At 47.1% G+C, this 19,728-nt stretch overlaps 1 protein-coding gene across 2 annotated transcripts in view; it reads left to right on the top strand.

Annotated features, from left to right (window-relative positions):
* BTAF1 (B-TFIID TATA-box binding protein associated factor 1) overlaps positions 1–19,728 on the top strand; it is a 927,996-nt gene that overhangs the window by 737,319 nt on the left and 170,949 nt on the right. For both annotated transcript variants that reach the window (XM_069239796.1, XM_069239795.1), the window contains exons 29-31: positions 7,291–7,368; positions 7,465–7,594; positions 9,657–9,798. In XM_069239796.1, coding sequence (XP_069095897.1) covers positions 7,291–7,368; positions 7,465–7,594; positions 9,657–9,798 — 350 coding nt within the window. The remainder of the gene's footprint in view (positions 1–7,290; positions 7,369–7,464; positions 7,595–9,656; positions 9,799–19,728) is intronic.

The raw sequence follows: 19,728 nt of genomic DNA on the forward strand, positions 1-19,728 counted from the left end.
TATGGGACGGCATTCATATGCGTCCCAGAGGGAATCATGGGAGATAAAACACCCCGTGCCAGTGCAGCTTATCTATTGTTCCCACTAAAGGGTGGCGCAAATACTGTCAAGTGAATATCTTAGTCTTATCCCCATATCTTCCAGTAATCTCAGTTTTTTTGTTTCTTTTTACCAATGTGTGGAGGGAGAAATCGAATTTTACTGCAAAATACGTATTCATATTGCAATTGTATTAATGTTGTATTATAAAAAGAAATCCAGCTGTTCCTTGATTCCACTGTAAAAGTAATGATTACCAGAGGAGTAGTCACATAAGCCCCTATATACCAGTGCTCACTCCTGTATTGGATACATAACGGGTCCATTGTACCTAAAGGGAGGACCCCTCCAGGCCATACTCAATCTATATTTGAGGTTCAGTCATCACAGTTGTGTGTTGTCTCTTATGGGGAGTAGTTCCCAAAGTGGCAACTTCATTAATTCAGTATTCTCATACACAGAATTTTCTTTTATACCCCTCACTCGGCTTAATCCAAGGAATTTCGGTAAGCCCATGTACATCAGTGTGGAGGTGAAACACCCATCTTTGTTAAATGTAGAATAATTTTTTGTGCTACATTCCTATGTTTCCCTTACATGTTCTGTTACCGATCACTTGAAATCATCCACTCCATGTCCGGCCTCTATATTCGTTACTGCGCATCTTTACTGATACCTACGTATCTTAGACTAGATAGCCAAATTATTGTATTTACCACATGTTGTGTGTTAGATAAACTTCTTTGTTCCCATGGCTTTTCAAGCCCCAGATCCAAGAGTTTCTAACTCTCCATTAGATGACATATATTACATCCACCACAGGGAAAATGTCCCACTACTCTGGGGAGATTCCAGAGTGTCCCTTGTGTCTCTACCCTCTGCGTCTTCCGTGTCTGGTATGTAGGTCCCAGGAAGGGATTTGAACACTTTTGCAGGGATCCACCCATCGGTTGGGGGTGGGGAAGACATGGTGTCAGTGAGGTCACCTGACCGAACTAGCTAGTCAAATGCTCCCAGGGGCTTCTGCTCATTTTCTTTCCAAGATGGCAGAATCAAGGGGCCACCAGGCAGAGCTCTGCACACGTCCCTAGAGGAGGAGCTGGACAAGGGGAGTGGTCACTCCCCTGTCCTTTGTGTGGTTTCGCTCCAGAGTGGGAACTAGGGGATCCTGCACTGGTACAAATCAGTTCATGCAAGGAGGGCACCAAATGTGCCCTTCAAAGCAGACCAGTGGCGTCCTGAGCCCAGACACACCTATTTCTAAAGAAAAGGTGGTCACATCCTACAGGGAATCCTGCCTTCCCCTGCTCCAGCTATGATCAGCAGCAGGCCGGCAGAACAGTGTCTGGTGTTGGCAGCAGTATGGGCTGGCATGCAGACTGCAAGGCTATACAGGCAGACATGGGGGTTCCCCCAGGGAACCCCAGAGTACATGGTATCATGCAGCTAGCACTGGAATCAGTGTAGTTGCTTGATTCCAACATGTTTGATACCAAACATGCCTAGGTTCAGTGAAGCTGTTATGTAGTTAGACATCTTGTGTTGACCAGTGTCCACTACATACCTTAAGATAGCTTCCCCACACTTACAAAGCCCAGAAACCTTAGTCTGAGGTATGTAAGGGCACCTCTGCTCATGCAGGGGTGCCGCCTCACACTTACAACCATGCACCCCTCCCTTGGACTGAAGGGCCTGCCTTATGGGTGACTTAAGGGTCAGAGTGCTGTGACCATGATATAAGGTAAACATTATATCTTTAGTGAAAGGTGCATGCACCATTTTCCACAGGCTGCAGTGGCAGGCCTGTAGTCCCAGTTTGCATTGGCCCCTATAGGTGGCACAATACATGCTGCAGCCCAAAGGGGTCCCCTGGTGTACCAGTACTCTAGGTACCATATACTAGGGACTTACCTGGGTGCACCATTATGCCAATTGTAGGGTACAAAAGTTCCTATACAACTAAATTTTGAGGTGAGAACATTGACAGTGGGGCCCTGGTTAGCAGGATCCCAGAGCACTACAAACTTTCCAAGTCTGACAATTCCACACCAGGGACCAGTTGGAGATAGGATCCGCCATAACCTGCCCTACTGGCAATCCATCACGTCAGACAAGTGGGTTTTGCAGATACTCCCTCTCCTCAGAGTCTTCCCCTCCATTCATGCCACCATCCTACGATGGGATGACGGAGGATCACTTGGCACTTCTCCTAGAGGAAGTTACAGCTCTAGGCCAAGGGAGCCATAGAGAATGGTCTCTGTTCCAGAAGTCAGTCGTCATTGTTATTCCTGCTACTTTCTGGTGCCCAAAAAGCACAAGGACTTCCACCGTATATTAGACCTTTAGTCCCTGAATCTTTCTCAAGAAGTTCAAAATTTTCACACTGGCTCAGGTTCTATCTGCCCTGGACCCAGGAGACTGGATGGTAGCGTTGGACTTGCAGAACGCTTACTTTCATATTCCCGTTCTGCCTACCCACAGACGTTACTTGTGGTTCACGGTAGGCCACAAGCACTTTCAGTTCACCATGTTCTCTTTTGGCATCATCAGCGCCCTTTGGGTGTTCACCAAGGTAATGGTGGACTCAGGTCATCTGTGCAGATCAGGGATTCCAGTCTTCCCCTCTCTCGACGAGTGGTTGTTGAAGGCGGGCTTGCCCCCATGTGGACCTCTCCCACCTCCTGACTACTGTGGACCTCCTACATTCAATGGGGTTCTCTATAAACGTGCTAAAGTCACAGATGACTCCCTCTCAGACACTCCCTTTCATTGGAGCTGTTCTGGACACAGTGCAGTTTCGGACTTATCCTCCGGAGCGGAAAGTCCAGGATATTTAGGCTATATCTATTTCAGCATGTATCTTGGATTTCGATGAGAATAACTCTGAAGTTGCTGGGCTTCCTGCATCGCATGCCAGGTGGCATATGTGGGCTCTGCAGTGGGACCTGAAGTTCCAGTGGGCCCAGCGTCAGGGAAATCTCTGGTTCTCAGAAAGACCTGCGAAAGACCAGCAGTGGTGGATTACAAACCGCGTTTGGGTCAGAGGCAGATTCCTCTCCCTTCCCCAACCAGACCCTACAGTAGTGACAGATTCATCACTTCTGAGATGGGGTGGCTATTTGGGAGAGGTAGAGATCAGAGGACTATGGTCTCCGGTGGAATTCCGACTCCACATCAAAATGTTGGACCTCCAGGTGATCCGACCAGCATTTAAGGCATTTCTTCCATCTGTCAGGGGGAAGTTAGTGCAGGTGTCCATGGACAAAACCACCGTCATGTGGTTCTGCAGCAAAAGTGGTGGGGTCGTGGACTCTTTGCCAAGAGGCCCTGCATTTCTGAACATGGCTGGAACAGCAGGGCATAACCCTGGTGGTTCAATACCTGGCAGGTTCTCTGAACCCCAGGGTGGACAAATTCGGCTGTCGATGGCTCGTGGATCACAAGTGACGTCTCCATCCAAAGGGGGTGCAAAGTCTCTTTCAGCAGTGGGGAGAGCATTGTTTAGATCTGTTTGCCTTCAAAGAGAATGCACAATGTCAGCAGTATTGTGCTTTGGAGTTTCCAAGGCAGAAATTGCTTGGCCACGCTTTTCGTTGCACATGGAGCTCAGGTCTTCTGCATGCCTTTCTGCCCATACCACTACTGCCCAGAGTTCTCAAGAAGGTCAAGAGCCACTGGGCCCAAGTAATCGATGTGGCTCTGTACTTGGCAAGGAGAGTCTGGTATCCCGAGCTTCTGAAAATGAGCATCAATCCTCTGATAAGGCTACCCCTTCAAAAGGCTCTTCTGTTGTAGCAGCAAGTGAGAGTTCTCCAGCCGAACCTGTCAACTCTGCACCTTCATCCGTGGAGATTGAGGGGTGACAATTGACAGATTTTGACCTTCCTCCCGAAGTTTGTAACAGTATCTTGGCAGCCAGGTGTTTCTCCACAAAAATGGTATTCGCCTGCCATTAGCAAAAAAATTATATTTATAATATTGTACAGAGAAGTCTATAGATCCTTTCTGCTTCTCTATCTGATATTCTTCTTTTAATTCTTTCACTGGCCCAGCAGGGCTCCGCTCTGGGACACTGAAGGGCTATCTTTCTGCTCTGTACGCCTTTCCCTCCAAGTCCCTTATTGTAAATACGTTTCTACAAGGGCTTGAACATATGTTTTCCCCTACACCCTTTATCATGCCTCAGTGGGACCTAGTTCTCACTTACCTCATGTGTGCCCCCTTCAAGACATTGCACAATTGCCTCTTCTAGGTGCCTACAATCAAGACAGCCTTCCTAGTGAGGAATTAATCTGCCCGGAGGGTGAGTGAGATACAGGCATTGTCATCCAGGGCCCCATATCTCACAATATTTCCAGACTAAGTAGTGGTGCACACCTGTGCCTCTTTCCATCCAAAGGTGGTGACCCCATTTCATCTGGGTCAAACTGTCAGCCTGCCCACCTTCTTTGCTTCCCCCACATCCCTCTAAGGAAGAGGAGCGACTCCACACACTGGACCCAAAAAGAGTGTTGTCTTTCTACCTTGACTACACAAAAGGGTTCTAGATGGATGACTAACTCTTTGTGGGGTATGTGGGAGCAAAGAAGGGTCGGCCAGTACAGAAAGAGACCGTTTCGCCCTGGGTCATTCTCTGTAGTAACATCTGCTACTCCCTGGCTAAGAAGCAGCCTTGTGTGTGCTTATAAGCTCATTGCACCAGGGCAAAACTGCAACCACGGCGTTAGCTCGTGGAGTCCTGGACATCTGTCAGGCAGCAACGTGGGCGTCACTGCACATGTTTGCCCGACACTGCTGCCTGGACAGTTAGGTCCACAGGGAAGGGCATTTCGCTCGTTCAGTCCTGATGGACTTTCTATTCTGAAAACAGTTGTCTGCAGCCCACCGCCAGGAGTATATGGCTCGGGTAGGTAATCAAAGGGAAGGAATCTCCAGCTAGAAGTCTCTATCAGATGAACAAGTTACTTTCCTTCCGTAACGCATTATCTGGTAGAGACTCTATCTAGCTGCAGATTCCTTAAACCCACTCCTCCCTGCTCTATGGACTTTTCTTTTTGACTAGGATGAGGGTAAGCTCATTTTCAGAGCCCTAGTTTGGGGACACATGCACCAGTTTTTGTCATGGCTCTGTGTTTCTGGCGTGGAAAGTCATGATTAATGTAACTGACACCCGCGTGCCTGGGTGGCACCTATACAGGTGATGCTGCGTTATTTCCGGCACCAACGACGCCATGCAGAGTCTAATGGAGCCACCAAACCGCACATGTAAGGGGTATTGCTCGAGCAAATGTTTCCGGATCTAATTTGATGCCTAGGGAAAATCAAAGGTTAGGAATCTGCAGCTATCTAGTTTCTACTAGATAGTGCGTTACCAAAGGTAAGTAACTTGTTCACATGGTAGAGACAATATCTAGTTGCTGATTCCTTACTGACCCACCCATCCTCCCCGCTCTGTAAACTGATCTCTAGGGATGGGTGCTCCATTTCAGGGCCCTAGTTTTGATGCAGCAGTGGGCAATCTTCATGGCTCTGCGCTTCCAGCGTGGAAAGTCATGAAAAGAAACTGACGTCTGCGAGCCAGGGTGACACCTACTCAGGACCTGCAATGTCTTATCTGGTGCAGACAACTGATACGGAAGCCATCAACACTACCTAACAGAGTGCAGGGATACTGCTTGAGAAAAATCTCCAGATCCAGACTGACGCATGGGGAAATTCTAAGGTAAGGAATCTGCAATTAGATATTGTCTCTACCAGATAAGGAGCTACCGAAGCTAAGTAACTTGGCCATCTGCTCATGCAGATATGCCCTCACCCTATAATATAATGCACCCTGCCTTAGGACTACAAGTCCTGCTGTAGCAGTGACGAACAAGTATTACAGGCAGTGTTGGGCGACATAGCACACAAGTGTGTGCCGTGTTGTGTTTTCACTTTGTGTAGCACATTGTCGTGCATCCTGCTGTGGCAGTCTGTATGAATTTGGTGCTCGATCCCTTAGAGTGGCACAAGCCGTGCTGCAGCTCTTGTGGGGGATATTCTTAAGTACCGCTGTCCTAGGTATCAGAGGCACCAATTACTAGGGACATACAGAGGTGCTAAAGGGCCTAGCCTCTTGGAGATCAAGTGACTAGGTCTCTTGTTTTGGGGGAAGGAACACTGGCATTGGGGACCAGGTTAGCAGGAACCCAGTGCACTTCAATCAGTTGCATCAAAAACCAGACAAAATGTGAGGGGATTCCACGACCAGAACCCAGTTTCCTACACCTAGGTTTTAGGTTCAAACATATAACTGATATACCTTACTAGTCATCCAGGGCATATCTACCAAAACTCAACTGATGCAGGGCAGCTTTCAAAAGAACTTAGTTCAACTCCTATTGCTGGCAGAGAACACAGTGTGTGTGAAGTACAGATGCTATTGGCTTATCTAAATCATGGGCAGGGAGTAGATCACTGATCAGGGCACCTGTCTATTAGTGACTCAGAAGGTAGATCGTCGGATTGACTTTGAAGTCGTGAATTGCTTGTCTTGCTGGCTCAGAAGTTACGCAGTTAAGCCTCACGATGTGGACTTTTTTAACATTATGTATATGAACATTGGACAGGCGTACCAAAGGAAAAATAGTAATGGTAAGCAGTTTTTACTTCCACTTTTGACAAGGCTTTCTCCTGTAACACTGCTCCACTATAAGGCATAATGCTATTTCCGTGTTATATTTATTCTGAATAAATTAAGCAGTAGGAAGAGGCGCATTCCCTTCACCCATGTTCGTATTGACTAAAAATGCAGATTTTTACAAAAACGAAACAAAAAAGTTTAGTTACTTATATGAAATTCATAAACCTTCTGCATTGTATTCAAGCTTTGCATTATCTCCAACAATTATCTGATGATGATACCTGTATCTTTGTAAGCTCATTTCTTTGCTCAGCTGTGCGATCCCGGGGCACAATGTACTCTGATTAAGCCTGTTTTTATGTGTTCACTATTTTGTATTTTTTTTTAATTGATAATTCTATGTATTTTTGTATGCTTATTTTCTTGTATGTTTTTATAAACATGTGGAAGGAAAGATGGATTTGAATGCCATTTTTTAATGTTCTTGTACACTTTTATGATTAACTGAAGAAAGTTTTCTGAACCTAACTAGAAATATTGTTCTCTTTCAGGTGAATTGTGTTTTGATAAATTTAGACAGATCAAATAAAAATACAAGTTGTTAAACATATTTCCATTTTCCATTTAAGGTTACAACACCAGGTGAAAAAACACAACCTCATTGTAGCTTCTTATGATGTTGTGAGGAATGACATTGATTTCTTCAGGTATAGTGTCACATTTTCACATTGTCATTGTGTAGTCAAGATTCACCCATGATCAATATAACTGATGTTTTCTTTTTGTACTCTACTTCTCCTCAGAAATATTAAGTTTAATTATTGTATTCTTGATGAAGGTCACATCATCAAAAATGGAAAGACAAAGCTATCCAAAGCTGTAAAGCAGTTGTCTGCTAACTACAGAGTAATTCTTTCTGGAACACCAATTCAGGTATGTAAAATGTTTTTCGTGGTTTTCTTTCCTTTGTTTAAATTAGGTGCTAAGAGTATAAAGCAGAATTGGTCTTCTATGGGGTTGATTTGTGTGGCTGCCATTGAATAGTATTACATTTATACATGTTACATGTAGCAATGTTTTCTGGAATCCCTGGACAATCGAGATATTTGTCTGAGATTGTATCACTGACTGAAACAGAATACCAAATGCAGCCCTTGAGCATGTGACCCATGGGTAAGGGCTGTGTTGGCACTGCGTTGTCCTGCGAGTTTGTGGTCTCCTTCCACTATGCCCTGGAGTACATCTTCAGGCTCGCAAAGGTAAGGCTGCACAGACACAGTCAAGCACTGGTAGAACTGCTTTTGTGGATCTTAAGCCCGAAAAACAATCCCACCACCCAAACAAAATGAGGAGCCCGCACTGGTCGCAGTGATGATCTAGTTAGAGTTGTAGGCCTCTGAATGCAGTTGTGATCCTTCTATGTGCCAAGCTATTTGAAGTGTTTTTGATTCTTCAGATCAAATAGTCAGTTGTAGTTGCAATTCCTCTGATGTCCCCAGCACTTACCTATCGGAGTGGTCTTTCATAGTTTACTGGGGCCTCACTGGTTGCTGCCTTCCACAGCTATCCATGGTCTAATGCTTACATTCAAACACTGGTGCAGGGAGAGACCGACCTTGCTTCGGATGCTAAGTGCAGTGGTTTAAGGGTGTCAGGGCAAGGCAGTGCAGATCCTTCTTTCTGCTACAGATGGCCAGCTGCAGTTCTTCCTGTAATGCTCCTAATGGCCTCCTTGTTGTAAACAGGCTTTCCTTCATGCAAGAGACTTCCAATACCTAGCCTCTACAGTCAATAGACTCTTTCAAGATGGTTTCAAGGCACATCTACCTAGAAAAACTGCACAAATTTCAGTTCCCAAACCTGGCATGTGGAGTTGGTAGTCGGCCCCATCCACCATCACCTTCCAACCCTGGAGCTCATGGTCGGTCTTTGTTTCTGCTGGTGTGGGGCCCCGGGCACTAGTCAATGAAGAATCCTGGCACACTGACTTTGGTGGTGGGGGCGTGTTGGCAGGAAGGGGTTTTGTTTCATACTTATACCAAGATTGCTGACAGAGATTGTGTATTCAGCTGGTTTCAGGCAATCTAAATTTGTAATAATACTCTGTGACTTGTCAAGCCTTAGTCTCTGTCCTGTAGCGTCAGCAGCAAGGTGTGATAGGACTTGGAACTCAGCTACCTCTCAACCTGTTGGTAGCGATAGCTCAAAGGATGAATGACGCAGAAAGGAGACAGGAGCTGCCCTCTACACCTTACTTACTGTCACCTCTACAGCTCATAGAGATTATTAGTTCTGCCTGGCAAGGAGGGTGCACATTGTGGCCTTCAGACCACGGTTCCCGGCTTCTGGTTTCAATCCATGTCAGAGTAGGCCTTTGGCGCACACAACAATTGTGCTTCTGTACTAAAGCCAAAAGAAAATCGACCAGAGACTTGCTATTCAGGGAACTCAGGCTGAGGACCGATTCTCTCCACAGCCATGCCGAGAGACCTTTCCATGCTCAACACTACATATAGAGCGGAAGATGATTAACCATACAGAATTTGACTGTTTCCCCTAAAATATTGCAGACAAACGAGACCGATAAAAGGTGAGAAAACACATCTGCGATCTAGAGATTAGTGCCAAGCATGCTCAGTTCAGGACGGGTATTTAATACCATTGTTAAGATGGGGGAAGGGGTCAGGTTTCACATTTCCAACTAGCCTAAAATGAAAGTGAAGTACAAATGAAACAAAACGACATTGTACAGTTGTACTTGCAAATGTGTAAAGGATAGAAAACGAGTTTTCGAATCTTGGTAGCTCCTGGTAAGTGAAATTATTTCTGGCGTGTAAATGGCCAGCCTACTATATTGTTTTAAGAAGTTTTCTGCATGGCTTTGACTAAAATGTCAAGCATTGCAATGATTTTTATAGGTAAATTAGAATAACTACTTTAGCAAACGGTAACTAATGAATAGTTTCCCTAATCTTTATTTTTTGAATTTTTTTAGAACAATGTTTTAGAGTTGTGGTCTTTGTTTGACTTCCTTATGCCTGGATTTCTGGGTACAGAACGCCAGTTTGCAGCAAGATATGGAAAACCTATTTTAGCAAGTAGAGATGCCCGGAGCTCCTCGCGAGACCAAGAGGCAGGTAAGTGTATGAGTTTTTTTTTTTTTTTTTTTAATAAAGATGCAGTAGTTGTCAAATCACACGGAATTTGTTATCTCACCATTCACAGAAATTTTTGTTCATTTGTGAAATGATTCCACTCTTAAAATAGTTGATCAAATGATGCGCATGTATTCCCTTCCTCAAACTTCAAATTCATCTGTTTTAGGAGGTTTCCAGATCATGGGGGTGTGACTTGCGAAGCCAAGATGACGGACATAACTTAACAAAGTTCTGCAAATATACCCCACTATCTGACGATTATCCTTGACCTAGCCTCCCTACTGCCTACAAAACAAAGAGTACATTTTTAGTCTATTTCCCACTATCTCTCCCGTTCAAGCAGCATAGCTTCCACAGCTTACCAAACCTGGATCTCCATCAGACCCATGCCCGGCCATGGTTTTCAACGCACTAGAGAGCCCCCTTGTTCATCCTCTGGCTGGTATTTTTTAACAGTATCATGCCAGCAGGTGTCTTCCCATCAGAATGGAAAACAGCGTCTATTCTTCCACTCCTAAAAAGACTACTCTAGACCCCTTGGAAAACAACTATAGGCGAATCTCCCAACTTCCGCTGCTAGCTAAGGTCCTTGAAAGACATCTGAATACCGAATACTTAGGTCAAAATATTATCTTGGATCGTGCACAGTTCAGCCTTAGGAAAGCGCACAGCACCGAATGTGCTCTCAGTAAAGTTATTGAAGAAGTCAGTGATATCTTAGACAAAGAGAAAAGGCAGTAATGGTCCTTCTGGGCTTATCTGCTGCCTTCGATACAGTCAGTCACTCAATCTGAAAAAAGCGTCTGGCGGATATTTGGACTACAGGGCTCAGCTATAAACCTGTTATGCTCCTTCCTTGATGAAAGAGTGCAATCAGTCGCAGTGGGTGAATTCACTTCCAAACCTTTCACCCTTCCCTGCGAAGTTCCCCAGGGATCCTCCCTAAGCCCACTTAGTTTAACATTTATATTTCCTTCTTTTGAAACTGATAAGGGATTTTGGTCTAGTCACAGTTTCATATGCAGATGATACTCAAATAGTTGTTCCTATCACGGATAACATCGAGACAACCTTGCGATTTAACAAATTACATGTCAGCGACTGTCAATTGGATGAGCTCTCTTTGCTTAAAGCTACACTCGGACAAGACTGAGGTTGTCCTCTTCGGTCTTGATGCATCCCGATGGAACTGATTGCTGGCCTCATTGCTCTGGCCCGCCGCCGACGCACTAAGCATAGCTAGAAATCGGTAGTAGTTATGAACTCCAGACTTGTTTTCAGACCACATAAACCAGTTAACATCCTCACGTTATTCAACGCTGAAACTAGTAAGAAAGATGCTTTCCTTTTTACCTTACAAGCTTCAGAAGACGGTGGCCGCAGCACTATTTCATGCCAAACTCGATTATTGCAACACACTCTTTGCTGGAGCCCAAACTGAGATCCTAAACAAACTGCAAAGAATTTAGAATGCAGCTGTGCGAATGCTAAAGAACCTGAAAAAACATGACTCCGTCTCAAAAGCTAGAGAAGAATTTAATTGGCCTCCTATTAGCAAAAGAGTGGCTTGTAAAACCCCCTGCATTGTCCATAAATCCCTATAAGTCTAGCTCGGCCCTCCTGCAAAATAGGATTGTATGGCATGATCCAGGCCGTAACCTTGGATCATCCTTTACCAAAAAACTAACCACCCCGAGAGTTTTTAATGCATCGTGGGGTGGTAGAAGCTTTTCCCACGTACCTCTCATCTCTGGAACTTGTTACCGGCTCACCTCAGAAATCAGACACATTTGTAAACCTTCAGAAAACTTCCCAAAACCTGGTTCGCTAGCTGTTCAAATCTTTCCTTTATAGTCCTTTCGAGACCCGACACAGCTGCAGCCTTTCAATAGCGTACTCAGCTAATTTAGTTATACTCCGGTCATCACTCATTATTGTTCTCTTGCACTCTATTTATACATCTAATGGAAAGCTTCATACCTTAGGCATTTGAGGCAGCGCCGAAACACCTCCAGGCATTTGTTTGTGCGTTATAAATCAAACTCAAACTGTATTCCTGAACGCACCCTGACCTGGTATCAGTGGTTTCTGCAGCGTTTGGCCCAATGGTGATTGCCCCAGATGCCTGGCCCAGCATACCTACACACAGAAGACACATGGCCGCTGACTGTGGACGGGCTGCTACTGAGGCAAAGCAAACTGCATGGGCCCGGGAGAGGGGGGGGGGGGGGCGGAATTCCCGACCTTCTTGAGCTGCGAACACCTGTCATTAGGAGGGCCCTACCAAGACAGACTGCAGGAGGCCGGTTGGTGCAGCTTTGGCATGGCAGTAAGTGGAAGCGCACACTGAGGCAGGTCCTGGACCGAAGCACCGGTTGCCCGCCATTGTAGTCCCAAAGAGCTGATCGGCCCTGGGAGAGGAGGGAAACCGCTACATGTGAAGGAAGCACTCCACCTGCACAGAGCCACAGTGCTTAAACTTTCCAGAGCGCCCCGTGTTACCTGAGGCCAAACTAGACTCTGTACTGGAGGTAATCAAATGCACCAGGACCTCTCTAGAAACTAAGGTTGACATTATAGCCACAAACCTCACCCTGCAACATGCACATCACCATAAGCTTGTAGACAAGGTGACCACAACAGAGCAGACATTGGCAGAACTCCAGCCGAAAATTCAGAGAATGGACTTCTCACTACAGACTATTGGACCTTGTACAAGCCTTGGAGAAAAGGGCTGAAGGCGCAAAGAGCAGATAAAGAAGAAAGATTGTCCGCCTTGTTTGCCTTTCGGAGGGATGCAATGGGGTAGCACACATGAACAGATGGCCGAGCGAAATCCTCCCCCCCCCCCCCCCTATGGGCTTGTCACAATATTTCACCATTGAACGCACATTAAATACTGGCGCGAAGACCTCCACTTGGCACTGGTCTCCGCCCGATGGTACTTCGCCTGCTCCATTATCAAAACAGGGACACTATTCTAGGCGAAACCCAGAAGCTCACTGTGGTAAAAGTAGGCGATGTCCTGTTTCTTCTTGATTTTAGAATAGCTGTTCAGCGACAAGGGAACTCTTTCCTTGCTGTGAAACCTCAGCTCCGCGGAATAGATGTTTTTTCGATATTGCCTGGGAACAGTTAGAGACATCTGGACTTCGGAGAACCCAGAGGACTTCACTGGATGGGGAGATGACTCACATCTCGCTGAAAGACAGTCGCCGTGAGTGCAGGAATGGGCTCCCTGCTCGCCGATGCCTAGAGCCGCCCCTGATCTAGAACAGATGATACTGGAACTTCAGCGGGCAATATAGCATGCTGCTACACTTGAGGATGGTTCACAGTACTCTAGTCCAGATGCTGAAACACCCCATTCCTCAGGCGATGAGTTCCCCATTCACTTGGCCCTCCTACCTGGACACAACTGCGCTACCAGAAATAACCCAGCAGACGACAGACATTATTTTATAGCCTGGCTTGTTTGTGCTGCCCCATCTTGATGTAAGATCTACTGTCGCACTTAGTCTATGATTGTCTAACCGACCATGCATTTCTTTGCAGACCACTAAGCACTAGACTCTGCATGTATTGTTTCGGGGACATGAACCAACTTTATCTCTGTGATTTATATAATGTTGGCTATTGTCGCTGTGCGCAAAAGCACTCTTGTGCTGGCACAAATGGCCTGCTATCAATTGTGGTTGCTGCGGTCATAACTGGTATATCTTCTGCTTTCCACCTTGGCCACCCACACAGCCCTTAGTACGTTTTTTTTATTCACAGCTTGGGTGGGCACTCGTTTTGTGCGCTGCTCTGGTGGGTATTCTCTTAATCTTTTCTATTTCATTCACCATACTTTATATGCTTATAGTTTCAGGTATTACATGGCTCACAGATATCCCCTCTGCTTGTGACGCACAGTCTTAATCCACCCACACCTACTCCCCCATCCTCCCGGTGTTTACCCAATCCCTGCATGTCACCACCATTATAGGCAATATGACGCATACTAAAGTGATGGCCTGGAGTGTGCGTGGCATCTAGACCCCAGTGCACGTTAAAGCTATTTATTCTTAACTCAGGCGACACTCCCGACACACAGTGCTGCTTCAAGAAACTGATTTGATGCTCCTGATAGCTACTAGGCGGCAGCGGTGATGGCGAGGACAAATCTTTACAACTGATTTCTCCTCCTATGCACGTGCTGTGCTCATTTGGGTCTGACCCGGAGTCCCTTTCCTGGTGGAGGAGATATCGACTGACCCAGGGGGCGATCATGTGCTAGTTAAGGGCAGACTAGATGGATGTCATCTACTTTTGGGCATCATTTATGCCTCCAATACCGATCAGATATCCTTCCTGCATGCTCTCTCTACGGTGTTGTCCAGTTGAAATGGACTTCCCTGGCTCCTGGGCGGAGATTTTAATAGTGTCTTGGACGTAGACCTAGACCGGTCATTCCCACCCTTATCTTGCACTGTTGCTACATCTAATGCGCAGTCACTCACAGATTGGCTGCCAAACTGGCAACTTAGACATATGGCACTCTTGTAATGCTGCTGATAGAGTATACTCCTTTTACTTAGCACCCCATCTCCTTCATGTTAGGATAGACAGGCTGGCCAGCACAATGGGCCTCACTCCAACTGTTGCAGACATAGGGTATCAGAGATGCACCCAATCTGACCACGATCCCCAGTACATGGTGTTTCCATGGGACGCAGGGAGTCCTCCTATCCACACTTGGTGCATGCAACCTGTAGCATCAGAGGATCAGTCATTCCAGTCCTCTGTTGCCTCCGCCATTGACACTTATTTTGAGCTTAACACTGATACTGCAGACTCTCAATCCGTAGAATGGGATGCATTTAAAGTAACACTGCAAGGTAATTGTTTGGGCCTAAACTGGAACCTGGACCTTTGCCTAGATAGGTTTATCTCCCACATCTAATAGACATGTAGCTGCAGATTCCTTACTTCAGAATCTTCCCTAGAGGCGCGACTGGATCAGGAAACATTTTCCTATTGCATGTCCGCACGTCGGGTGAGGGTGTCGCTTGACTCAGTATTGACATCGTCCACCAGATGTGATGTCAACGGAGTCCGTAAAACCCCCTTGCCGACACGCTGACGTCAGTTCCTTCTTTTCCACAGTTCCAATGCAGAGCTGGTAACACTGGTTAGGCAGTTTTTGGCCTACTTTGAAGTTTTCGTTGACAGAACTGTGTGCTTTTTCCTGTTAATGTCTTCAGGGTTCAAACCCTGTGGATGAAAAATGTTGGTTACGGGCCCCCACTCAATTTGTATGTGGTGCCTGGGTGAGCACCATGATGCCGAAGAATGCTACTCCTGTCGTCAACTTTAGCCAAAATCTGTGCTGGAGCGTCGTAAAGAGCTTCTGGCAGTGCTGATGTCGGATGAAAGTAGCATTTTTATGGCATAGTTACTCCCACTTTTTGCCTGATGTCAGTGTGTTTAGACTAGTGCACTGGGAGCCTGCTAACCAGGACCCCAGTGCCTGTGCTCTCTCCTTTAAATGTGGTTGCTGGTAAACTTTACACCCCACAATTGGCATACTGGTGCACCCATGTAAGTCCCTAGTATATGGCATTTAGGTACCCAGGGCATTGGTACACCAGGGATCTCCCATGGGCTGCAGCATGTATTGTGCCACACGTGGGAGTCCATGCAAACTGTGTCTGCAGGCTTGCCATTGCAGCTGGCGTGAAAAGGTGCATGCACCCTTTCACTGCTGGTCACTACACCCGGGCGCTGTAAGTCCCTCCTCTGGTAGGCCCTTCAGCAGAAGGGCTGGTGCATGTCCTTAAGTGTGAGGATACTCCTGCCTGAGCTGTGTACCTCTACAATCACCAGATTCCAATCTCTGGGCTTTGTAAGTGCAGGAAAGCCATCTTAAGATATGTAGTGGATACTGATCAAGACAAGTGGCCCAACTACATAATGGCTTCTCCGAACCTAGGCAAGTTTGGTATCGGACATGTTGGATTCATGCAACTACACCAATTCCAGTGTGAGTTGCACAATCCCCTGTACTCTGGGGGGGTTTGTTAGAGGATCCCCCAGTTCTGCCTGTGCAGCTCTTGCTGCTGCTGACCCCAGACACTGTTTTGCCCTCCTGCTGATGAAACTGGCTCAAGGAGAGGAAGACTGAACAACAGATTTCCTGCAAAGGAGAGGGGTAACCATCTCTCCCTTTGAAATAGGTTTCTTTGGGCTGGGATGGGGTGGCCTCTAAGTGCCACCAAACTGCTTTGAAGGGCACATTTGGGGCCCTCCTTGCATATTTCGTTTTGCACCAGTTCAGGAACCCCTGGTTCCCGCTCTGGGGCGAAACCTCACAAAGGACAGGGGAGTGACCACCCCGTCCAGCCCCTCCCCCAGGGAGGTGCACAGAGCTCTGCTAGGTGTCTGGTTTATTCTGCCATCTTGAAAATAAGATGTGCAGAGGCTCCTGGGAGCATCTGCCTGGTTAGGCTAGGAAGATAACGTCCCTGACCCACTCTGATAGGTGGGTCACTTCAGAGAGAAAAAACCTCCCTTTTAGGGTTATTTTAAGAGCTCCCTCGAGAGTGGGTCCTCAGATTTGTCAAGCAAGACTCTACAAGAAACTCTCTGTAGGAAAGTCGTTTTTTTTGTATGGTTAACCCCTACTTTTTACCTATTAATAAGTGTGTTTAGACTGTCTTCACTGGGATGCTGCTAACCAGGATGCCAGTGGTTATGCTCTCTGTAGGTAGTTGGCTCTGTATGTACTATTTCAAAGTAAGAAATAGCATGCACAGAGTCCAAGGGGTTCCCCTTAGAGGTAAGATAGTGGCAAAAAGAGAATTCTAATGCTCTATTTTGTGGTAGTGTGGTCGAGCAGTAGGCTTATCAGAGGGTAGTGTTAAGCATTTGTTGTACACACACAGGCAATAAATGAGGAACACACACTGACAATTCCAGGCCAATAGGTTTTTGTATAGACAAATATATTTTCTTAGTCTATTTTAAGAACCACAGGTTCAAGATTTACAAGTAATACTTTAAATGAAAGGTACTTCACTTAGGAACTTTAGGAACTTTGAATTAGCAAAATAGCATATACAGTTTTCACATAAATGACATATAGCTATTTTAAAACTAGACACAGTGCAATTTTCAACAGTTCCTGGGGGAGGTAGGTGTTTTAGTTTTTGCAGGTAAGTAAACCACCTACGGGGTTCAAAGTTGGGTCCAAGGTAGCCCACCGTTTGGGATTGCCTCTGCAGGCGTTGCTGTGGGGGCTCAGGGTGGTCAACTCTGGCTACTCACGGTCTCGTAGTCGCCGGGGAGTCCTCCCTGTGGTGTTTGTTCTTCACAAGTCGAGCCGGGGGCGTCGGGTGCAGAGTGCAAAATCTCACGCTTCTGGTGGGACACGTGTGTTGTTTCAAAGTTGCTTCTTTGTTGCAAAGTTGCAGTCTTTGTGTAACAGAGCCGCTGTCCTCGGGAGTTCTTGGTCCTTCTAGATGCAGGGTAGTTCTCTGAGGCTTCAGAGGTTGCTGGACCCTGTGGAACGCGTCGCTGGAGCAGTGTCTTTAGAAGTGGGGAGACAGGCCGGTAGAGCTGGGGCCAAAGCAGTTGGTGTCTCCGTCTTCTCTGCAAGTTTTCAGCTCAGCAGTCCTTCTTCGTCTTAGGTTGCAGGAATCTATCTTGCTGTGTTCTGGGAGCCCCTAAATACTCAATTTAGGGGTGTGTTTAGGTCTGGGGGGTTAGTAGTCTGAGGGGAGGGGGGCACATCCCTAATCCTATTGGGGGAATCCTCCATCTGCAAGGTGGAGGATTTCTAAAAGTCAGTCACCTCAGCTCAGGACACCTTAGGGGCTGTCCTGACTGGCCAGTGACTCCTCCTTGTTTTTCTCATTATCGCCTCCGGCCTTGCCGCCAAAAGTGGGGCCATGGCCGGAGGGGGCGGGCAACTCCACTAGCTGGAGTGCCCTGGGGTGCTGTAACAAAGGGGGTGAGCCTTTGAGGCTCACCGCCAGGTGTTACAGTGCCTGCAGGGGGAGGTGAGAAGCACCTCCTCCTAGTACAGCCTTTGTTACTAGCCACAGAGTGACAAAGGCACTCTCCCCATGTGGCCAGCAACATGTCTGGTGTGTGGCAGGCTGCTAAAACTAGTCAGCCTACACTGGTATTCTGTTAAGGTTTCAGGGGGCACCTCTAAGGTGCCCTCTGAGGTGTATGTTACAATAAAATGTACACTGGCATCAGTGTGCATTTATTGTGCTAAGAAGCTTGATACCAAACTTCCCAGTTTTCAGTGTAGCCATTATGGTGCTGTGGAGTTCGTGTTTGACAGGCTCCCAGACCATATACTCTTATGGCTACCCTGCACTTACAATGTCTAAGGTGTTGCTTAGACACTGTAGGGGCATAGTTCTCATGCACTTATGCCCTCACCTATGTTATAGTGCACCCTGCCTTGGGGCTGTAAGGCCTGCTAGAGGGATGACTTATCTATACCTATAGGCAGTGTGAGGTTGGCATGGCACCCTGAGGGGAGTGCCATGTCGACTTAGTCTTTTTATCCCCACTAGCACACACAAGCTGGCAAGCAGTGTGTCTGTGCTGAGTGAGAGGTCCCCAGGGTGGCATAAGACATGCTGCAGCCCTTAGAGACCTTCCCTGGCATCAGGGCCCTTGGTACCAGGGGTACCAGTTACAAGGGACTTACCTGGATGCCAGGGTGTGCCAATTGTGGAAACAAAGGTACAGGTTAGGGAAAGAACACTGGTGCTGGAGCCTGGTTAGCAGGCCTCAGCACACTTTCAAATCATAACTTGGCATCAGCAAAGGCAAAAAGTCAGGGGGTAACCATGCCAAGGAGGCATTTCCTTACACTCTCCTCCAAATTTTGTTGCTTTGGTACCCATTACACCCCACAGTTGGCATACTGGTTTACCCCTGTAAGTCCCTAGTATATGATACTAAGGTACCCAGGGCATTGGGACATGAGGGGTCCCATGCAACATGTATTATTCCGCCCATAGAAGCCCATGCAAACTGTCTGCAGGCCTGCCATTGCACACTTTCAGTACTAGTCACTAAGTCACCCCTGTGGTAGGCCCTCCTAGCCCAGAGGGCTGTGTGTGAGGGCACCACTGCATGAGCAGACATGAGGGGTCCCATGCAACATGTATTATTCCACCCATAGAAGCCCATGCAAACTGTCTGCAGGCCTGCCATTGCACACTTTCAGTACTAGTCACTAAGTCACCCCTGTGGTAGGCCCTCCTAGCCCAGAGGGCTGTGTGTGATGGCACCCCTGCATGAGCAGAGGTACCCCTATGAACTCCAGCTCCATTACACTGGACTTTGTAAGTGCAGAGAAGCCATTTTACCAAAGTGATTTTACCAGTATTGGTTGTATGATTCCATGCACTCTTGAGGCTCCTTAGAGGACCCCCAGCATTGCTCCTACCAGTCTTTTGGGGTTTTCCGGGAAGCCTGCGCTGCTGCCACCCCACAGACACGTTTCTGCACTCCTGCTGCTTGATCAGCTCAGGCAGCGGAAGGCAGAACAAAGTATTTCCTGTGGGAGAGGGTGGTAACACCCTCTCCCTTGGAAATAGGTGTTACAAGGCTGGGGAGGGGATAGCCTCCCCAGGCCACCGGTTTGCTTTGAAGGACACATTTGGTGCCCTCCTTGCATAAACCGGTTTGCACCAGTTCAAGGATCCTGGTCCCTGCTCTGGCACGAAACTGGACAATGGAAAGGGGAGTGACCGCTCCCCTGTCCATCACCACCTAAAGGGTGGTGCCCAGAGCTCCTCTAGATGGCCACTTGACTCTGCCATCTTGAATCGAAGGTGGGCAGTGGCCCCTGGCAGCATCTGATTGGCCAGATCAGGCAGGTGACGTCACAGCCCCTCC

The sequence above is a fragment of the Pleurodeles waltl genome, chromosome 6, assembly GCF_031143425.1.
Source record: "Pleurodeles waltl isolate 20211129_DDA chromosome 6, aPleWal1.hap1.20221129, whole genome shotgun sequence".
Classification (NCBI taxonomy): domain Eukaryota; kingdom Metazoa; phylum Chordata; class Amphibia; order Caudata; family Salamandridae; genus Pleurodeles; species Pleurodeles waltl.